A 17732-nucleotide genomic window follows, 5' to 3' on the forward strand; every position below is an offset into this window, starting at 1 on the left:
GCAACAATAACCCATAGACTTTAAGCTGAAACCAGGCAAAGCATTTTCACTTTACAAATTCAAAATGATCCTTTCAATTTGGTTCCTTTGCGGACAGTTGTAGGCTTACAGGATTTGATCTTACATGCCCTTTGACTTCCACACACAAAACCCTCCCAGGTTATACCCAGCCTTTCTCTTTGAATGCAAATTTTCATTCATTTTCACTAGGCCCTTTCAACTCCACCTCTTCTAACAATTAAACCCCTGTTACATTACCAATTTTATTAGTAATATAAACATCAAATTTGGCGTCTCCTAGCTAGGTACAAGATTTCACCCCCAGTCTTTGAATGCTGTATTCAACAAAATGCAAATGTCCTTTACCTTACTGTTTGCTCCTCAACTACTATACCTCAAAGCACCCAGACTAGCTGGCTTTAATCCAGTTAACATACGCAGACTAAACCTCTATATTAAAAACATCCCAATAACATTATATACATTAATAGCTTCATGACAGTGCTGTCCATGCTGGGTCTGCCTTACCACCTTGGTTGTGATCCTGATCAGGTCAACATAGCGCATCCATCTCTGAATAAGGAGTTACAATTTCCTCATGTTGGAAGGTACGGCAGCTTGGGGAGCATGTGGCCTTTCTGATATGGCATAATAACTCCAACATGTTGGGGTGATATTCAGATGTACATATGGACATGAGATAATGCAGCAGGCACACAAGAGTGCATAAGAGCTCTGAGTTGGGGTTCATATGTAAAACTCACTCAAGGCTTTCAGAAAGTACATGGAGACCAATGAAATATTTACCGACTCCATGAACGTCACCATTCAATCATGCAAGATCCAATGCAGAAGCATCGGGAGCCTCCAGGTTCTAAACTCATGATGCAACATTAAACGAATCTCTGAAGCAGCTCTCAGAAATGCCTTGGCCAACAACTTTCTTAATGGGAGACGCTTCACTCATGTCGATACTATGTGGAAAAAGGTCAGGCACCTTAACGAGATGGTTCTAGAAACCATAGAACAGAGGCAGATCATGGGACATCTGGGAGGAGGGGCGGACATTTCTGACAGTTTGACCACAGAGCGTATCATCAGATAAAAGAGGCACACACAACGTGAGAAGTGGAATCAAAATCTATTTACTTTTGTGCAAATTCTATACAGATTGTGGACATCTGTGCTACCTTTGTGCTCTTAGTTTTCATTTTTCTCACCCTATCTCTACATCCAGGTGCTTCCCCGCCATCAGAGGTGGAGGCAGCCTGCTAATTGCTGTATCCTGTTGTCTGTGATGACCTTGGCAGGCATCCTCTGGAGGGCCAAAACCTGAAGGGCCCCTGCCTGCTTTGGGTCTCCTACTGTGGGGCAGGTGCACCCTCCTCAACCTGTGGAGCTACAGATGATGGGGACACAGGCAGAGGGGATTGGAATCAGCTAGACACTCTTGGAATCACCTGGATGAATGGCCTCAGGGTGTTCAGCTGACGGTCCTCCTACCTGAGGGTGCCTGAGGGCCCGGCTTGACTCCTTGAGTAGAAGGGACACCTGGAGTGAAGTCCAGTTGCCTTGTCCGCTTCTCACTTAGCCACTTACGAATCCCACTTATAGCTAGAGTGATGGAGTTTAGGTCCTGGTGTATATCAGGCGCAATGTCCTGAACAAAGGTCTCCACGGCGGTCACCATCCTACCAATGCTGACTTCAGTGTGCTGGCATGTCAGCACAGTGACATCAGACTGAACATAGGAACATAGAAACAGGAGAAGGCCATTCAGCCCATTGAGCCTGCTCTGCCATTCAATACGATCATGGCTGATCGAACACCTCAATGCCTTTTACCAACACTATGCCTGTAACCCTTTACGTTATTGTTAATCAGAAATCTATCAATCTCTACCTTAAACATATTCAATGACTTAGCTTCCACAGCCCTCTGGGGTAAAGAATTCCAAAAGTTCACAACCCTCTAAGTAAAGAAATTTCTCCCCATCTTGGTCCTAAGTAGCTTCCCCCTTATTTTGAAATTGTGTCCCCTGGTTCTAGACTCTCCAACCAGGGGAAACATTTTACCTGCATCTACCCTGTCTATTCCTTTAAGTATTTTGTAGGTTTCAATGAGATCACCTCTCATTCTTTGAAACTCCAGAGAATACAGGCCCGGTTTCCCCAATCTCTCTTCATAAGACAGTCCCGCCATCCCCGGAACAAGTCTGGTGAACATTTGTTGCTCTCCCTCTATGGCAATAATATCCTTTCTGAGGTAAGAGGACCAAAACTGCACACAGTACTCCAGGTGCAGTCTAACCAAGCTTCTATACAATTGAAGCAAGACTTCACTACTCCTGTACTCAAATCCTCTTGCGATAAAGGCTAACATTCCATTAGCCTTCCTAATTGCTTGCTGCACCTGCATGTTAGCCTTCAGTGACATATGGACAAAGATACCTAGGTCCCTTTGTACATCTACAATTTCTAACCTTTTACCATTTAGGAAATACTCTGCATATCTGTTCCTTCTACCGAAGTGGATAATCTCACATTTTTCCACATTATATTCCATTTGCTATATTCTTGCCCACTCACTAAATCTGTCTAAATCCTCTTGTAGCCACTTTACATCTTCCTCACAACATACATTCCCGCCTAGCCTTATATCATCTGCGAATTTGGAAATATTACATTTGGTCCCCACATCCAAATCACTGACATATATTGTGAACAGCTGGGGCCCTAGTACTGATCCTTGTGGTACCCCACTAGTCACAGCCTGCCAACGTGAGAATGGCCCATTTATTCCTACTCTCTGTTTTCTGCCTGTTAGCCAACTCTTAATCCATGCCAGTATATTGCCTCCTATCCCATGTGCTTTTATTGTGTTAATCAAGCTCCTGTGGGGAACTTTATCAAAAGCCTTTCGAAAATCCAAGTTTACTACGTCGATCGGCTCTCCTTTATCAATTTTGTCAGTAACATCCTCATAAAACTCCAAGTTCATCAAACAAGATTTCCTATTTGCAAATCCATGCTGACTATGCCCAATCAGATCATGATTATCCAAGTATCCATTTATCACATCCTTTAGAATAGATTCTAGCATTTTCCCTATGACTGATGTAAGGTTAACAAGCCCGTAGTTCCCTGTTTTCTCTCTCCCTCCCTTCTTAATGCGGATGGACTCCTTTATCGTCCATTGCAATCTGGTGACAGCATCTGACAACCCTGTTCGATGTTCCCATGTCTGTCTTTGCAGCTCCACCATCTGTGTGAAGGCCGAGTCCAGATGCTTGTCACCTGACTCAGATTCTGCAGGAGCCTGGCCTCCAGCAGTTCTCTGACTGTCAGTGACCTTGGGTGTCCCTGCCTCCGTCTGCTGTGGACCCGAATCTGTGTTGTGCTCACCAGACTGTGATCCCCAGCCTGCTCTTGAACTAGATTCCACTGAGGTGTGTGTGCCTCTGCACTGGTGGAGGGTGCAGGTGAGCACTGTGACGGCTCTCCATTTAGTGGGTCCTCAGGATTCTTCTCCGAGATGGTGTTGGGGCTGGGGCTGATAGGCTGGCTGCCAATGGGCGTCTTTCTTTTGCTGCTGGTGCCTGTCAAAGGGAGAAGAGATAATTAGTGATTGGCTGCAGAGTCACCAAAATTACAAATTACGCACAGTTTTGCCGGGTGACCGATGAGCTGTTGATGGGTCCTCACTGGCTTGGAAGACGCCGGTCTCACCCTTGGCACAGGCACGGTCCTGGTCCTAGCTGGCCAGCTCTGCCGCACACTCTTCAAAGATGGTGAGCCTCCTCAAGGTTGGGGATCTCTCCCTTTTGTTGTGAGCAATCTTGTCCTGCATAAAGACAAATGGATGAACTGTGAACAGGAAGGATGCCAAGGCAGATAATAAGGATGCCTGACTTTTGTGTGTGCTGAGTGGACCTGTGTAAGGGCTGAGGACATGATCTGCACAGGATGTGAGAAGAGATGAAGATATCAAAGCGCGTGAGCGAGTCAGTGGTCATGTCCCTTGTGCAGGCAGTGTGTGAGATCCCTGTGGATTATAACCCTGCAAATGCCTGATGGGCTTGTGAGAGTATGAGCTGAGAGTGAGGATAAGGTTGACTTACCTTGGTGGAGTGGATGAGATCATTCAGCCTCTTGCTGTACTGGATGACAGTCCTCTTCTGTGGACCATTGGCACTGACAGCCCTGGCAATCTGCTCCCAAGCTAGCGTTGTGAGCTTGGTGGACCTCCTTCTGGCATTACAGGGGTAAAGAATGTCTTGGCATGTCTCCACAGCATCCAGAAGTGCCCCCAGTGCAGTATCACTAAACTTGAGGGTGATAGGCTTCTAACCTTTCACTCGCCACGACAAGTCCCAAGCTGCAGAGAGTGAATGATGTTCGCTCAGAGAAATAATCTGATGAGATCATGGTGGGGTGGACGAATCCCAGCCCATCCTGCCATGAGATATGATATGCTTCATGTTCATGCATAAATAATGAGCTGAAAAGTGGAGAGCCTGGCGTGGGAACCTGCTACGCTGGCCAGAGGAAAACACTGGGGCTGGTGGGGCGGAGTGTCTGGGAGTGGTCAGCCTGGCTGGCTCAGTTGGCTGGACAGTTGGTGTGAATCAGATCATTGCCACAGCACGGGGTTCGATCCCTATTCCAGCTGGAGTGGATTTGGGACCTGCCTTGTTGCCTGCTTGAATTTGTAACATTGTAGGTCAGATCTCTGGACAGAGAACTCAAGAAGAAGGAAGTCAAGGACTTGACCTCTGACTCTACATCGGCTCTCCCTGTTTGTAACTTGACCAGTTGAATTGGTATTAAACCTACTTGCAGCCCTCCCAGATCTGGATTCTAACCCCTACTGAGCTCACATAAATAAGGCCATTCCAACAAACTAAGTGTAGGAGTTTAATCAAATTTCTTAATGAATCTCTGTCATCTCTGACTGATGTGATATATGAAAATGTAGATGCTTGGGCTCAATCTAATCAGCATTCCTATAAACCGTAAATTGGAATTTTAATCCTTGATAGGCTAATTTTAACTTAATAGCAATATAAATTGATCCAGAATCCCTTCTAGGCCAAGTAGTCAAAAATCTTGAAATGTGACACACACAAATATGCACCAGAAGTCATAGGAAAACAAGGGGTTGGATTTTGCTGAAAAGAATAACGGTTTCTGAATAATACATACCAATATTAATGTGTAAAGTGTCCAGCAACTTGGAACAAAGAATAATATCCTGTGAATTGTGACAATTAATATTAATTCACTGTTAGCTTTGCAAAAGCAACATCTTGTCCTTAACGTTCTTGTCATGAAGTTGCTGCACTTGCATATTAATTTCCCATTAAATACACCACAGGAAGTTAAGTCCAATAATTAACAGTGTAAGTGCCCTTTAACAATGTGATAATCATTAATGATTTTCAATCAATCTCTTCTACCCAGAAAGTGGAAATTTATAGATGTTGAGGATCATTTCTTCAAGTTCTGAATGACTTTACGAGATTTAACAGATATCAAATGTAGCATTTTTTCTTAGTTTTCCTTTTTGTCCCATTTTATCTCTCTTTTAACCAGTCTATCTTTCCTTACTCATCTTTCTTCTTGGTCTTTTTTTCATTCTCTTATGGGATGTGGGTGTCACTAGGTAGGCCAGCATTTATTACCCATTCCTAATTGCCCTTGAGAAGGTGGTAGTGAGCTGCCCTCTTGAATTGCTGCAGTCCATGTGGTGTAGGGACACCCACAGTGCTGTTAGGGAGGGAGTTCCAGGATTTTGACCCAGCCACAGTGAAGGAACGGCGATATATTTCCAAGTCAGGATGGTGAGTGACTTGGAGGGGAAATTGAACATGGCGATGTTCCCATGCCCTTGTCCTTTCAGGTAGTAGAGGTTGCGGGTTTGGAAGGTGCTGTCAAAGGAGTCTTGGTGAGTTTCCAACGTGCCTTTTGTAGATGGCATACACAGCTGCCACCATGCATCGGTGGTGAAGGGAATTAATATTTATTGTGGTGGATGGACTGCTTTGTCCTGGTTGGTTTCAAGCTTCTTGAGTGTTGTTGGAGCTACGCTTATCCAGGCAAGCGAGGAGTATTCCATCACTCTCCTGACTTGTGCCTTGTAGATGGTCGATAGACTTTGGGGAGTCAGGAGGTGAGTTACTTGTCGCAGGATTCCTAGCCTCTGACCTGCCCTTGTAGTCATAGTATTTATATGGCTTGTCCATTTCAGTTTCTGATCAAAAACTCTGTTTATTTCTTAATCTTCATGTCTCATTGATTAAGGAAGACAACTGTTTGTCCCATTGAACCATTATCAGCTTGCACTTTCAGTATCTTTACAGGCAAAAATTGTTAAAACCTAAATATGCATTAATATGTCTAACAAACTGGAAAGCTGTGAGATCTCCCTCCAGTTAAATCTGGCCCAGCGTAATTAATTTTTTTGAACTATAAAAGTTAGGGAATTGTGTGGGGAGTAAAATAGAACAGAGAATGAAGAGAAGAAAAACCAAATCAGTTTAAATAAAGAGGCTGATGTTCTTGTTTCTCCTGCACCTGTTGTTAGTGATATGAACTGCATCTGAGGTGTGCTCCACCTGACTTGACATAAATCTGTCTGTATTTGTGGGCACCAGACATCAACCTAGCCCCAGCATACTTTAGGTGCAGGCCCATCCTTGACAAAGCCTGTGAATGTGAAGCCACTGGCATTAGGGCTTTAAGGCTGCTCTCTAAAACAATAGCCAGAAGGCCAACAGCACCATTCACTGCCCTACTGTCCAGAAAAGTAACCCAAGTTACTTTCTTGAGCCCTTTGGTCCTTATTGCTTGTCTTTGATCATTTTATACACACAAGTACTCTGCCTCTGCCCTCCCCGCAGAAATGGCTTTGAAATTCCAGGTGGCATCCTAATGGCGTGGATCTCCTCTCCTTTCCTTCTGTTTTGTGCTTATGATGGGAACATTCATCATGTGCATTGGACAGGAAATCAGCCAGAAATTTATTTTAGATTATTTTTGCTGGTTTGTTTTTAGTTCAGGGTGAGTATTATAATAGTAAAGCAATGCCTGATACTGCAGCAGTATTACAACTATAATGTTAAAGGTTGTCTCAATATCCCAGTGAATGGGCAATCAGTCTGGCAAGCGACAAAGAAATTTTCCTCTACTTGCTGTCAGTCGAAGGGTTAATTATAATTGTGTAACATATTGTCTCTGGCAGGTATAAGTATTCTGTGTTGCATATAATTTTAGCAAATTATCAACATTCTGTTATATAGAAAAGAAGAAATTGCCTCCTCCTGCCATCAAAGAAATAAAAGGTTTGGCAAATATATCAGTATATACAAACGTATACCTGTAGAAATATGTAAAGAATGAGTTACCTGTAAGAGTGAACTGCATGACTGCAACAATGTTGCAACAAATTCTTCATTGAGATTGATGGCATCCTAATGGCAACATCAGATCTTTCATCAGAAATTTGCTAAAGGCTTAATTTGATGGCAATGCAAACATTTTGGAGATCCTAATGTGTAATGAGACTATTGACCAGCTGCTTGCTTTACCTAAGGCATTCAAGCATTTATTAAATTCTTAATGATAAATTAATTATTTCCAGAGTAATTTCACAAAGTTTTTTAATTTAATATTTTGATGGCAGTGCTATTTCACAGATTATTCAGGCTGAGAATTGTTTCAGATTTAGAGTAAATGCAAAACATTTCATAATTAATAAAATAATAAAATTGGTTAGTGAAAAGTGTTAAAACTGGTTATTCAAATAACCATTTGAATTGCTAATTAACACAATCTCATCACACTAGATGCACATTATTTTCATCATTTTGTCCAAAAGAGGTGCTAGGAACATCTTAAAACTGTCTAAAGAATAATTAACAAATGTATATTTCAAATGTAGGGATGAAATAGTGAAAACATTGCTAACAGAGGAAGTGAGAGATTGTATTAATACGTTTATTTATAAAATGCTGAATGACCCAAGATATTGAATTAAGATTTTTTTTCACCATCTTCTCCTCCTGAAAGTACTGACTAGTACTGAGCTATGGTTGATCTAATATTAGTCAGTACATTAAGAAACACTCACCTTTTCCACTCTAAAGCCCTGTATATCAGGATACTAAAGTTATTGGAGAGGAAGATATTGTTCCAGATTCATCATCACTGGGGATGATACATTTATTTGCATTCCTCATTTCATTTATCAATGCTTGTTTTAATTTTATTTTTGGATTTGAAAACACTGAAGAGTTGTTTTGTGTGCTGCAGTGGATGTTAATGTAGAAAGCCATTTTGAAAAATCAGAAATTATTTAAATCTTTTATTACATTTTTTTTAACCATTTCTTCTGTTGTTACCCTAGTTAAAAAGAAGCATGTTGACCAGACGACTAAAAGTATGTGCTCAGCATTCTATTATTCTCAGATAAATATGTTAAAGGGGTATTTAAATGTAGTCTGCACTTTGTAAATGGGTCATTTCTGCTGGGTGAGTCTTAACTGCAATTCACGTCAAAGGGGCATGTTGGACGTGGTTCTGGGACTATCCCAGGAATCACTCAATTACGTTCCTCTAAGGTGCATTTGCACCTAATGACTTGAGTTCTGTAGATCCTTGGAAAAGCCCTAGAACTTGCCTATGCCTGAGGTATCCAATCCTGCATGGAACAATTACATGGTACAGAGACACCCCTTAGTTTCCTTGAACTAGTTTAAATTTTCCTGCTAGGCTTTTACAATAGGTGCCAGTTTGTAGGATATAATGGATATTTGACTAGCTGGATTGAAAATTGACCTGGCAATATTAACACAAGGGCAATAAATGGAAAAAAAAAAATCTCTGGATGGGAGACTAGGCATTTCATAAATGTTAGCAAGTGTCCCCCAACCCACCCCACAATCACTGGAATGCCACTTTGATTTTTATCTTGCAGAATGGAAGGTGCCTCGCAGGCAAAAACTGCTTTCTCTGAAAATGTCATTGAGCATTCCCGTAAATTGAAAGAGTTGACATCTTTCTCCACTGTTAACTAAGATTTCTGTCCCACTGTACTTCCACCAACAAATTGAGTATCCATAACTTTGGAGTCTAACTATCTACGGAGTACCTGAAACTCTCTCTAGAGTTCTCAAGGAAAAGAGGAAAGGAACGAGAGCTATTTTTTGCCACTACAACACTGACAGCCAAAAAAAAAGTGAGCCATGTATTAGGGACTGTAGATCAGTTATAAAAGTAATTGCAGTAGAGAATGTGCTCATTAGCACTTTGAGTGATACTGTCAATGCTCATGTAAAGTGCAGAGTTATTCAACATTAGTCAGCATTTATTTATTATAAATATACAAAGACTGCCTAATGAACCTTTCTAGGGAATTTTTTATGGTACTAACTAAATTTGTGGATGAACCTATGCAGGTGTCATGGGGACCTATAATTTGGTCCCAGTGCTCTAATTGTTACTTAACTAACATCCAATAAAGGATAGCTAGCTTAACAAAATATTTAGACAGTGCACCCAGTGCATTGAACATAAATCACTGAGATCCGCAAAGTTTTGGGAGAAAATGATCAGGTTCCAGTAGCTGTTAAGGTGCTGCTGGACTGCCCTTTAAATGTGTTCTTTTCTTAGCCCTCATAACGTGAAATGTGTTGATTGGATATAGGAGTCCACGAGGTTGAGGAACTGTCAAAAATGGGTGGCTTTAGTTTATGGCCAGTTAAGGTATTTTACTTGATGTATCCATTGCAAAGAATTGATGATTGTCTGGAGCACTGCTATAATTCTCCAGCTTCATCATGGATTGTTTTCCTTAATTTCAATAAATGTAGTGTCTCTAATAAGCTTTGAACATAATTTGTGCACTGGCTATGAATGCTGACAGTGTTTGGCATCCACAGCATAAGGTGTTGAGCATATTGAGAACTAAGTGAATTTTAGTCACCCAATAATGTGAGGCATCCATGTAAATCAGTGCTTCACGTATCAGGAAGAGCATTATTGTTTGCATAATTCAGTTGGGATTTAATTAGGTATTTGATAATGATCAACATTTGAGGTTTTTACAGAAGATTCCACTTCATTTGATAAAATATAACATAATAGACAATGGCAAAATTGAAGCGCATAGGATTAAAAGGACAGTGGGTGTTTGGATACAAAATTCACTGCCTACAAATGAAATTGGCTACAGGATGCAAAGCAAAGTATAGTGGTGAATGATTTTTTTCAGTAGCAAAGTGTCCCCCAACGTTTGGTATTTGGACCACTAATAGATACCACACGCCAGATGATATTTAACACACAGAAGTGTGAAGCGATTCATTTTGGTAGGAAGGAAGAGATGATGCAGTATAAATTAAATAGTAGTATGACAGGACAAATCATGAAGGCTGTTAAAAAAGCATGCATTATTCTTTCTTATATAAATAGAGGCATTGAGTAGAGAAGAAAGGAAGCTATGGTAAACATCTATAAAACACTGGTTAAACTCCAGCTGGAATATTATGGCCAATTGTGGGCATCCCACTTTAGAAAGGATGTCAAAGCCTTGGAGAGGGTGATGGGGGAGACTTAGTAGAATGGCACCAGGGATGTGTGATCTCAGTTATGCGAAGAGACTGGAGAAGCTGGTGTTGTTTTCCTTAGAGCAGAGTAGGTTAAGGAAAGATATGATGGAGGTGTTTAAAATTATGAAGGGTTTTGGAAGAATAGGAGAAACTATTCCCAATGCCAGAAGGGTAGGTAACCAGAAAGCACAGTTTTAAGGTAATTGGCTAAAGAACCTGAGGGAACATTTTTTTATGCAATGGAGTGTTGTGATCTGGAATGGACTATCTGAAAGGGTGGTGGAAGCAGACTCAATGATAATTTTAAAAAGGGAATTTGAAATACTTGAAGGGGAAACATTTCCAGGACTATAGGGAAAGAGCAGGTCAGTGGAAACTAATTTGATAAATCTTTCAAAAAGTTGGCACAGGCATTTTAGCTGTATTATTGTATGATCTTCTGTGGTGGAGAAGGGAAATTTACAACAGAGAGACTGCAAAGGAATCAGGAAGGGGAGGTATACAATTTGAGACCAATAATCGTACACCAAGAGACATCTGGTACACTGGCCATGGAAGGTAGATTTCTAGAATGAACATGAATCTGCAACTTTTGAATGTTGTTCTCATGATTTCTCCATTCATTTGAAATTTTGGGGACTGTGTATTCAAAAATTTCAGTGCCTGAATTTTCTCTGCATCGCTCGGCGGGAGCGCGCGGGGGCAGTCACGGAGCCGACCGCCACTCACGATCAGCTCAGCACCGCCATTTTACACAGGCAGGCCAATTAAGGCCTGCCCAGCATAACATGTGAGCGGTAGCTGAGTGCTACCTGTGCGGGCGGAGGAAGGAGGGAGAGTCGGGTCCAGCGCTCTTTCGCGTGTGCACAAAAGAGCGCTTCAATCTCCCTGAGGCTGTGTCACATGAGATGGGACATGTTTTTATTTTTCAGAAAAAGTTTTTATTTAATTCGTAAAAGCTTTAGGAAACCTCATTCCACTCGTGGATGAAGTTTCTTAAGAAAGGTTGGATGGGCTGCGTAAACTTGAAATTAATTACTCCGTCAATGGCCTTAATATGCCTTTCAATTATTGGCGGGTGTGCAGTCAACTCCGGCACCCAGCCACCGAATGAAACATTGCGAGACTGTGCGATGAGGTTGGGACCCACCCATGCCCAACGTCATCATGCTTCATTTTGCGTTCTGGCGTATTGGGCCCGTCCCTGCACACCGAATGTAAAATCCTGGCCCAGGTTTTATAAATAGCTCAGTAATGAATTTAGACTCCCAAATATCCTAAATTTCTATAATATGAAGCCTATAGATTAATATTACAGATTGATTACAAATTATTTTCAAAAACTCATAATCGTATTGGGCAAGAACAGTATGAAATATTCTAAGAAATCCCTGCACAGTCAGGTTAAACAGCACAAATAGCTTTGTGCATGTTAAAAGATGCTACAATCTTTTCTAAACAGAAGAGTTAGATTTTGAGGAAGGTTTTGAAGGTGGGGTGAGAGGTAGCATAGTGGACAGACCTAGGTAGAATGTTCCAAAATGTGCAGCTGAAATAGTTGATCATTGTGCAGCCTTAAACAGCTGAAGGAAAGGCAAAATGCAAACGATGTCAGGATTGTAAGAGGAGAGTGAGAGTACAGGAACATAGAGCTGCATAACGTCATAGAATGAGGATAAGGGCAAAGTCATGAAGGAGCTTGTAGATGTGTGCAAAGAATACATTTAGATAAAACATTCCACTTTCTTTTTCTATCTATCTTTGATGGTTTTATTATAGCTGTGTGAATGATGCAAGAGTATTGAAGAAATATTTTCAAATTAATATATTACAATGCAACCAACAGAACAAATAGAATACCTCGCACCACTATATTAAGTGGATGGAGCATTACATTGCACTGCCGAATCTTTATTGTTCGGTTTGAATTTGACAGTCAATGGAAAATGGCCATGGGCATTTCAAAATTTCCTGCTTTCTTTAAGCATATTTTATCTTCCTTCTACAGAACCAGTGGAAGTACTGACAACAAAAGACAAAACATCCAAAGTTGTATCAGGTACATTCTGCACAATTCAGAATTTCTTGGGTTCTGATGGGAATTAAATGCAATTATGCCATCTACTGGTCATAATAATTGGAAGAAATATAAAATTGGCCATTCCTCATATTTGTTGAAGAATATGTATTATTGATAAAGGCAAAATCTAATAAGTATGCAAGCTGCATTTCTGGACCAATAAGGATGCATTATAAAGTAATTATTTTGTTTATTACAGTGAAAGAAAAGAAGCAAAGTGAGTAAACATTATTTCGTGTTACACTTACAAATTTATTGTGGAAAATTAAATTTACATTTTAGAAGTGTCAAAGTTAAGGAAATTATTGTCTTCTAATTATATTGTTATTTAATTTGCATTCTTAAAGTGAGGACCAATTATTTTGTGCAATGGAAGAATTTCAAGTTTGAAACAAATCCCTATTCTAAAGCTTTTACAAATTCATTAGTACACTTTACTGCAAATAGAATTTAGAAATTTCTTAATGTGTCTTTATCATTGGTAAACTGTAGAAATGACTCACATCCCTACCTCTGGGCCAGAAGCTCCGGGTTCAAGTCCATTTCCCACATGCATAACATGGCCAAACAGGTTGATTATCAGCCCGTAAATCCTTCCAATATGCCTGATGGCAGGTGGTAAGAGCAGGAGAGTTTCTTGGTCAACCATACCGCAGAAAGCAACAGCAAACTACTGCAGTACTTGGCCAAGCATAATCATGGACCAATCCATTGGAAGTCCCTGGTCACCAACGCCCTCTTCGGGCATGGTACCTGAAGAAGGAGGAGGACAAGCGGCTTATTAATGTCTACTGCTTGATATAATAGGACATTATTTTATGCTGTCTCCCCCATGGCGAGTTTGGAGGCGGTGAAGGTGTTTAATTAGGCAATATGCTGATGGGCGGGGACCATGTCACCTTCCCATCTCCATCCTGATTAAATTCATAGCAGGAAGGCCCATAGAAAGCCTTTCCGCCCAGCCGCCAATTGAGACCCGTAAGTGGGTAATTAATGCCCAATTAAGGGCCTCATTCATCTGCTGCTGATATTAAACCAGCTGCTCAGGCCACAAGGAGTGCGTGGGGCTGCCTCAAAATGGACACACCCTCGGAGGCATGCAACAAATAAAAATGATGAGGGCTGAAGCCAGTAGGTCTTTTTGAATGGAGGGGAAATATCTCCACTGGAAATGTTTGGACTGCTGGTCTGGCCTTTCCTGCTTGTGGCTCCATTATTGGGGCATAGAACCTCTGGCTCCGATAGCCATCCTACCTCTCACTGAGAGGTTGCCTCCACTGAGTTGCCAGCTCCAGTGAGGTCCTCCCCAGCCCCCTAATTATCCTCATAATTGCTAATTATTGGTAGCCTGCCCCTGTTGGGCAGTCACTTTTGTTGCTCACCCATATCTGGCAAAATTGTCTGGAGACAGGAACATGTTAGGCTGCTGACCTTACCGCGACCTTTCCAATTTCTTTCAGGATCCTGCCTCCAAGAGCCTCATAAGATTCAGCCCAGTCTCCTTGGAGTGCCTGGAAGTAGACTTTTATGTTAGAGCAGACTCATTGGTCCACCTAGTGGTGCAAGTGCTTAATTGTGACACCTTGAGATGAGTCTGCTGTTATAGTAGTCTTTCTGGAACACCTAGAGGTAGCCTACTTGTTCTAACTACCTGTGACAGGAAGTCTTATCCTTGAGAGCTTCCAGCCAATCTGATTGTCAGAATCCCTTAGTGAACACAGCTGGGTCTACAAGGGAGTCCCAGGGAAAAAGGGTCATTGTTGCCAGGCTTAGGTGAGTCAGAGCATTTTGGGCAGTAAGGGATTGGGAGGGGGGTGGTGTTTGGGTTTTGGATGGCATGAGTATAGGCACAAAGGGGTGGGTACCATCTTGTGGGAGGGAGTGCCCTGAATGTGCACAGGGCACCCTCCAAGGGAAATAACCAGCGTTCCTTCCTACTTTTTCCCCAGAGTTGATGAAAAAGTGGGCTGGCCTCTTTCCTCCATTCTCCACTGCCCAACATATTATGGCAGCAAGTAGAATTAGCCCTTAACTGACCCCTGATTGGCTAAGTTCTTTGAATCAGCTTCTTGTTCTGTGGTGTACCTTGACTCTACCAGCACTGTATACTTCTTAGCTTTCCCTTTGAAGCATGTAATTCCCTCAGTCTAGTCTCCCAGCAGTGCTTGGAGTACATCACACCTTGGCAGCCTTCCGTTTCATGAGGCAATGGTTTGTACCATGGTGGTCAACTCTGTGTTAAACATCGCCTGGTGTGGCTTATGAGCCCCAATCTGGCATGGCAGTTTCTGTTGTATTTGTTGCAGAGGAAGACAATGGGCTGAGAAGATGCAGGACTTGCCACCCTTTGTTTTCTCTAGGCTCTCTTCTCCGCCTGCTAAGCTTTCCATTTCTCTTGGCCTCTTTCAATGCCACTCCAAGCATGGGCCATTAGTGACTGTTTTCCAATTGTCAGTGCCAATGTCTGCCATCTTCATATATCGCTTGCAGATATCCTTGTAGCAATGGTGTGGACGTCTAGCAGATTCTTAGTTCACCGTTCAGAAGGTCTTTGGGTATACGGTCATCACCCATCTGATGAACGTTGTCAAGCCAGCACAGGTATCGTTGGCTTAGCAATGAGTGTATACAAATGGAATTAGCACACCCCAGGACCTTCCAGTTGGTGACCTTGTCCTGCCAAGAGATGCCAATATGTCTGAGACAGCGAATGTGGAAACTGTTCAGCCTTTTCTCCTATCTAGCATATGTTGTTTAGGCCTCACTATGGTAAAGCTGTTTCCTGAGGACATAGGATTAATAGACTTGCAGTTTGGTGTTCTTAGGTTGCTGTTATTCCACACACTCTACTCAGCTTGGACTTAACAGCTGCACCTTTTATGATGCATGTGTTGATTTTTGCATCAAGTGACAGATTGCTGGTGATTATAGAGCCTAGATACATGAAGTTTTCAATAACTTCTAGCATCACATGTTGATAGATGGAAGTATGGAAACATCCTAGATCATGGCATTTGTCTTCCTGATGCTGATGGTCAAACCAAAACCTTTACAGGTGTGAGCCTGTCCATTTGCCGTTGAAGATGTTCCTCAGTAGGGAATTGTAGTGTGGCATTGTCAGTGTAGAGCAACTCTCTGATGAGGACTTGGCACACTTTTGTCTTGGATCTCAGGTGGGGCAAGGCTGAATAGCTTTCCATCAGCTTTGCTATGTAAGTAGACACCCTCTGTAGATGAACTGAAGGCATATGACATCAGCAAAGAGAAGAATATGCCAAAGAGTGTCGCTGCCAGAATACAACCCTATTTGACCCCACTGTGGATCTCAAAGGGTTCCAATGGTGCCCTGCCACAGCTAACCTTACCTATCATGGAAAAAAGGGTTCACACTGAGAAACTTTACAGGGCAGTCAATTTTCTTCAATAGCTTAAATAGGCCACCACTGCTATGGTCGAGTGCCTAAGTGAAATCGATGAAGGAGTTTTTTGATGGTCTCCTTTGTTCATGGCATTTCTCTTGTAGCTGCCAACTGAGAAGATCATGTCAATTGTGAATCTTCCAGTTCTGAATCCACACTGGGGTTCTGGGTAAATGTGTTCAGCCAAGATCTGTAGTCTGACAAGGGCAACACAGGCAAATACTTTTTTCACGATGCTTAGCAGAGAGATGCCCCAATAATTATTGTAATCACTGCGGTCACCCTTGTTCCTGTAAAGGTCACAATCTGCATCACACATATCCTGGGCACTGCTCCCTATCACCTACAGAGACAGAAAAGTTTGTGCAGATGCTGTAGGGGTGCCAACTTCCTATGTTTGATAAATTCAGAATGAGCACCAGCACTAGGAGCTTTGCCCATGCGAGTCAATAGTTTTGCTAAGCTTCTCTAGTGTGGGTTCAATATTCAGCTGTTCCATGACAGACAACTGACTCTCTAGAGATAAAAACAAAAAGCTAAAAGCTACTGCGGATGCTGGGAATCCAAAACAAAAACAGAATTACCTGGAAAAACTCAGCAGGTCTGGCAGCATCGGTGGAGAAGAAATCAGTTAACGTTTCGAGCCTTCACGACCCTTCGGCAGAACTTCAGTTCTGCCGAAGGGTCGTGAAGGCTCGAAACGTTAACTGATTTCTTCTCCACCGATGCTGCCAGACCTGCTGAGTTTTTCCGGGTAATTCTGTTTTTGTAACTGACTCTCTATGTTGTCTAGAGCTTCCTTGGTGAACCTGTTCTTGCTAGAGTATAATTCAAGGTAGTATTCCACCCATCTTTCCAACTGTTTATTGCAGTCGGTGATGACCTCCTGTCTCTTTGTTTTCAATGAAGCTTTTTCCTTCGAAGATGGATTTGTTGCCTTTTTTATCCCAACATACTTGTCCCTAGCATTCCCTGTACCAAAGGACAGTTTGGGTATACTGGCAAAATGCACTCAGTGCATTGTCTATAACATGAAATCGAACATTCAATATCAACCTTTTGTTTTGTGACAAATCTCACTGAACACTTAAGAGGACAGGGAGTGTGTACCACAACATTACAGATACTGGTTTTTCTCTGCCCAGTTCTTCAATTGGCAACAAATTGAGAATTTAAGGTTCAAAGACAAAGGACACAACAGGTCTCTCCAGAATGCCGTTTGTTTGAATGTTTAACAAAACCAAGATGACATTGGAAGTAGGAACTAGGGAAGTAGAATGGGTTGTAAATTAAATTGTGGGGGCAAAGGGCAAATTGATGACTGCTATCATTTAGAAGGACAAGGGCAGCAGATACATGGGAACATTGCCACCTGGAAGTTCCCTTCCAAGCCAATCACCACCCTGGCTTGGAAATATATCACTGTTCTTTCACTGTCGCTGGGTCAAAATCCTGGAACTCCCTCCCAAACAGTGCTGTGGGTGTACCTACACCACAGGGACTGCAGCAGTTCAAGAAGGTAGCTCATCACCTTCTCAAGGGCAATTAGGGATGGGCAATACATGCTGGCCTAGCCAGCGATCCCCACATCCAGAAATGAATTTTAAAAATTATAGAGTACAGA

The 17732-nt window shown here is 42.1% G+C and overlaps 1 protein-coding gene across 1 annotated transcript in view; it reads left to right on the forward strand.

The window, feature by feature from the left end:
* The window catches only part of trdn (triadin), a 565816-nt gene that overhangs the window by 327415 nt on the left and 220669 nt on the right, over positions 1-17732 (forward strand). Inside the window, exons 16-19 of the mRNA XM_078542852.1 lie at positions 7301-7342; positions 8407-8439; positions 12618-12668; positions 12889-12906. Of these exons, the coding sequence (XP_078398978.1) occupies positions 7301-7342; positions 8407-8439; positions 12618-12668; positions 12889-12906 (144 nt within the window). The remainder of the gene's footprint in view (positions 1-7300; positions 7343-8406; positions 8440-12617; positions 12669-12888; positions 12907-17732) is intronic.

Source organism: Cetorhinus maximus, chromosome 5, assembly GCF_964194155.1.
Source record: "Cetorhinus maximus chromosome 5, sCetMax3.hap1.1, whole genome shotgun sequence".
Classification (NCBI taxonomy): Eukaryota; Metazoa; Chordata; class Chondrichthyes; order Lamniformes; family Cetorhinidae; genus Cetorhinus; species Cetorhinus maximus.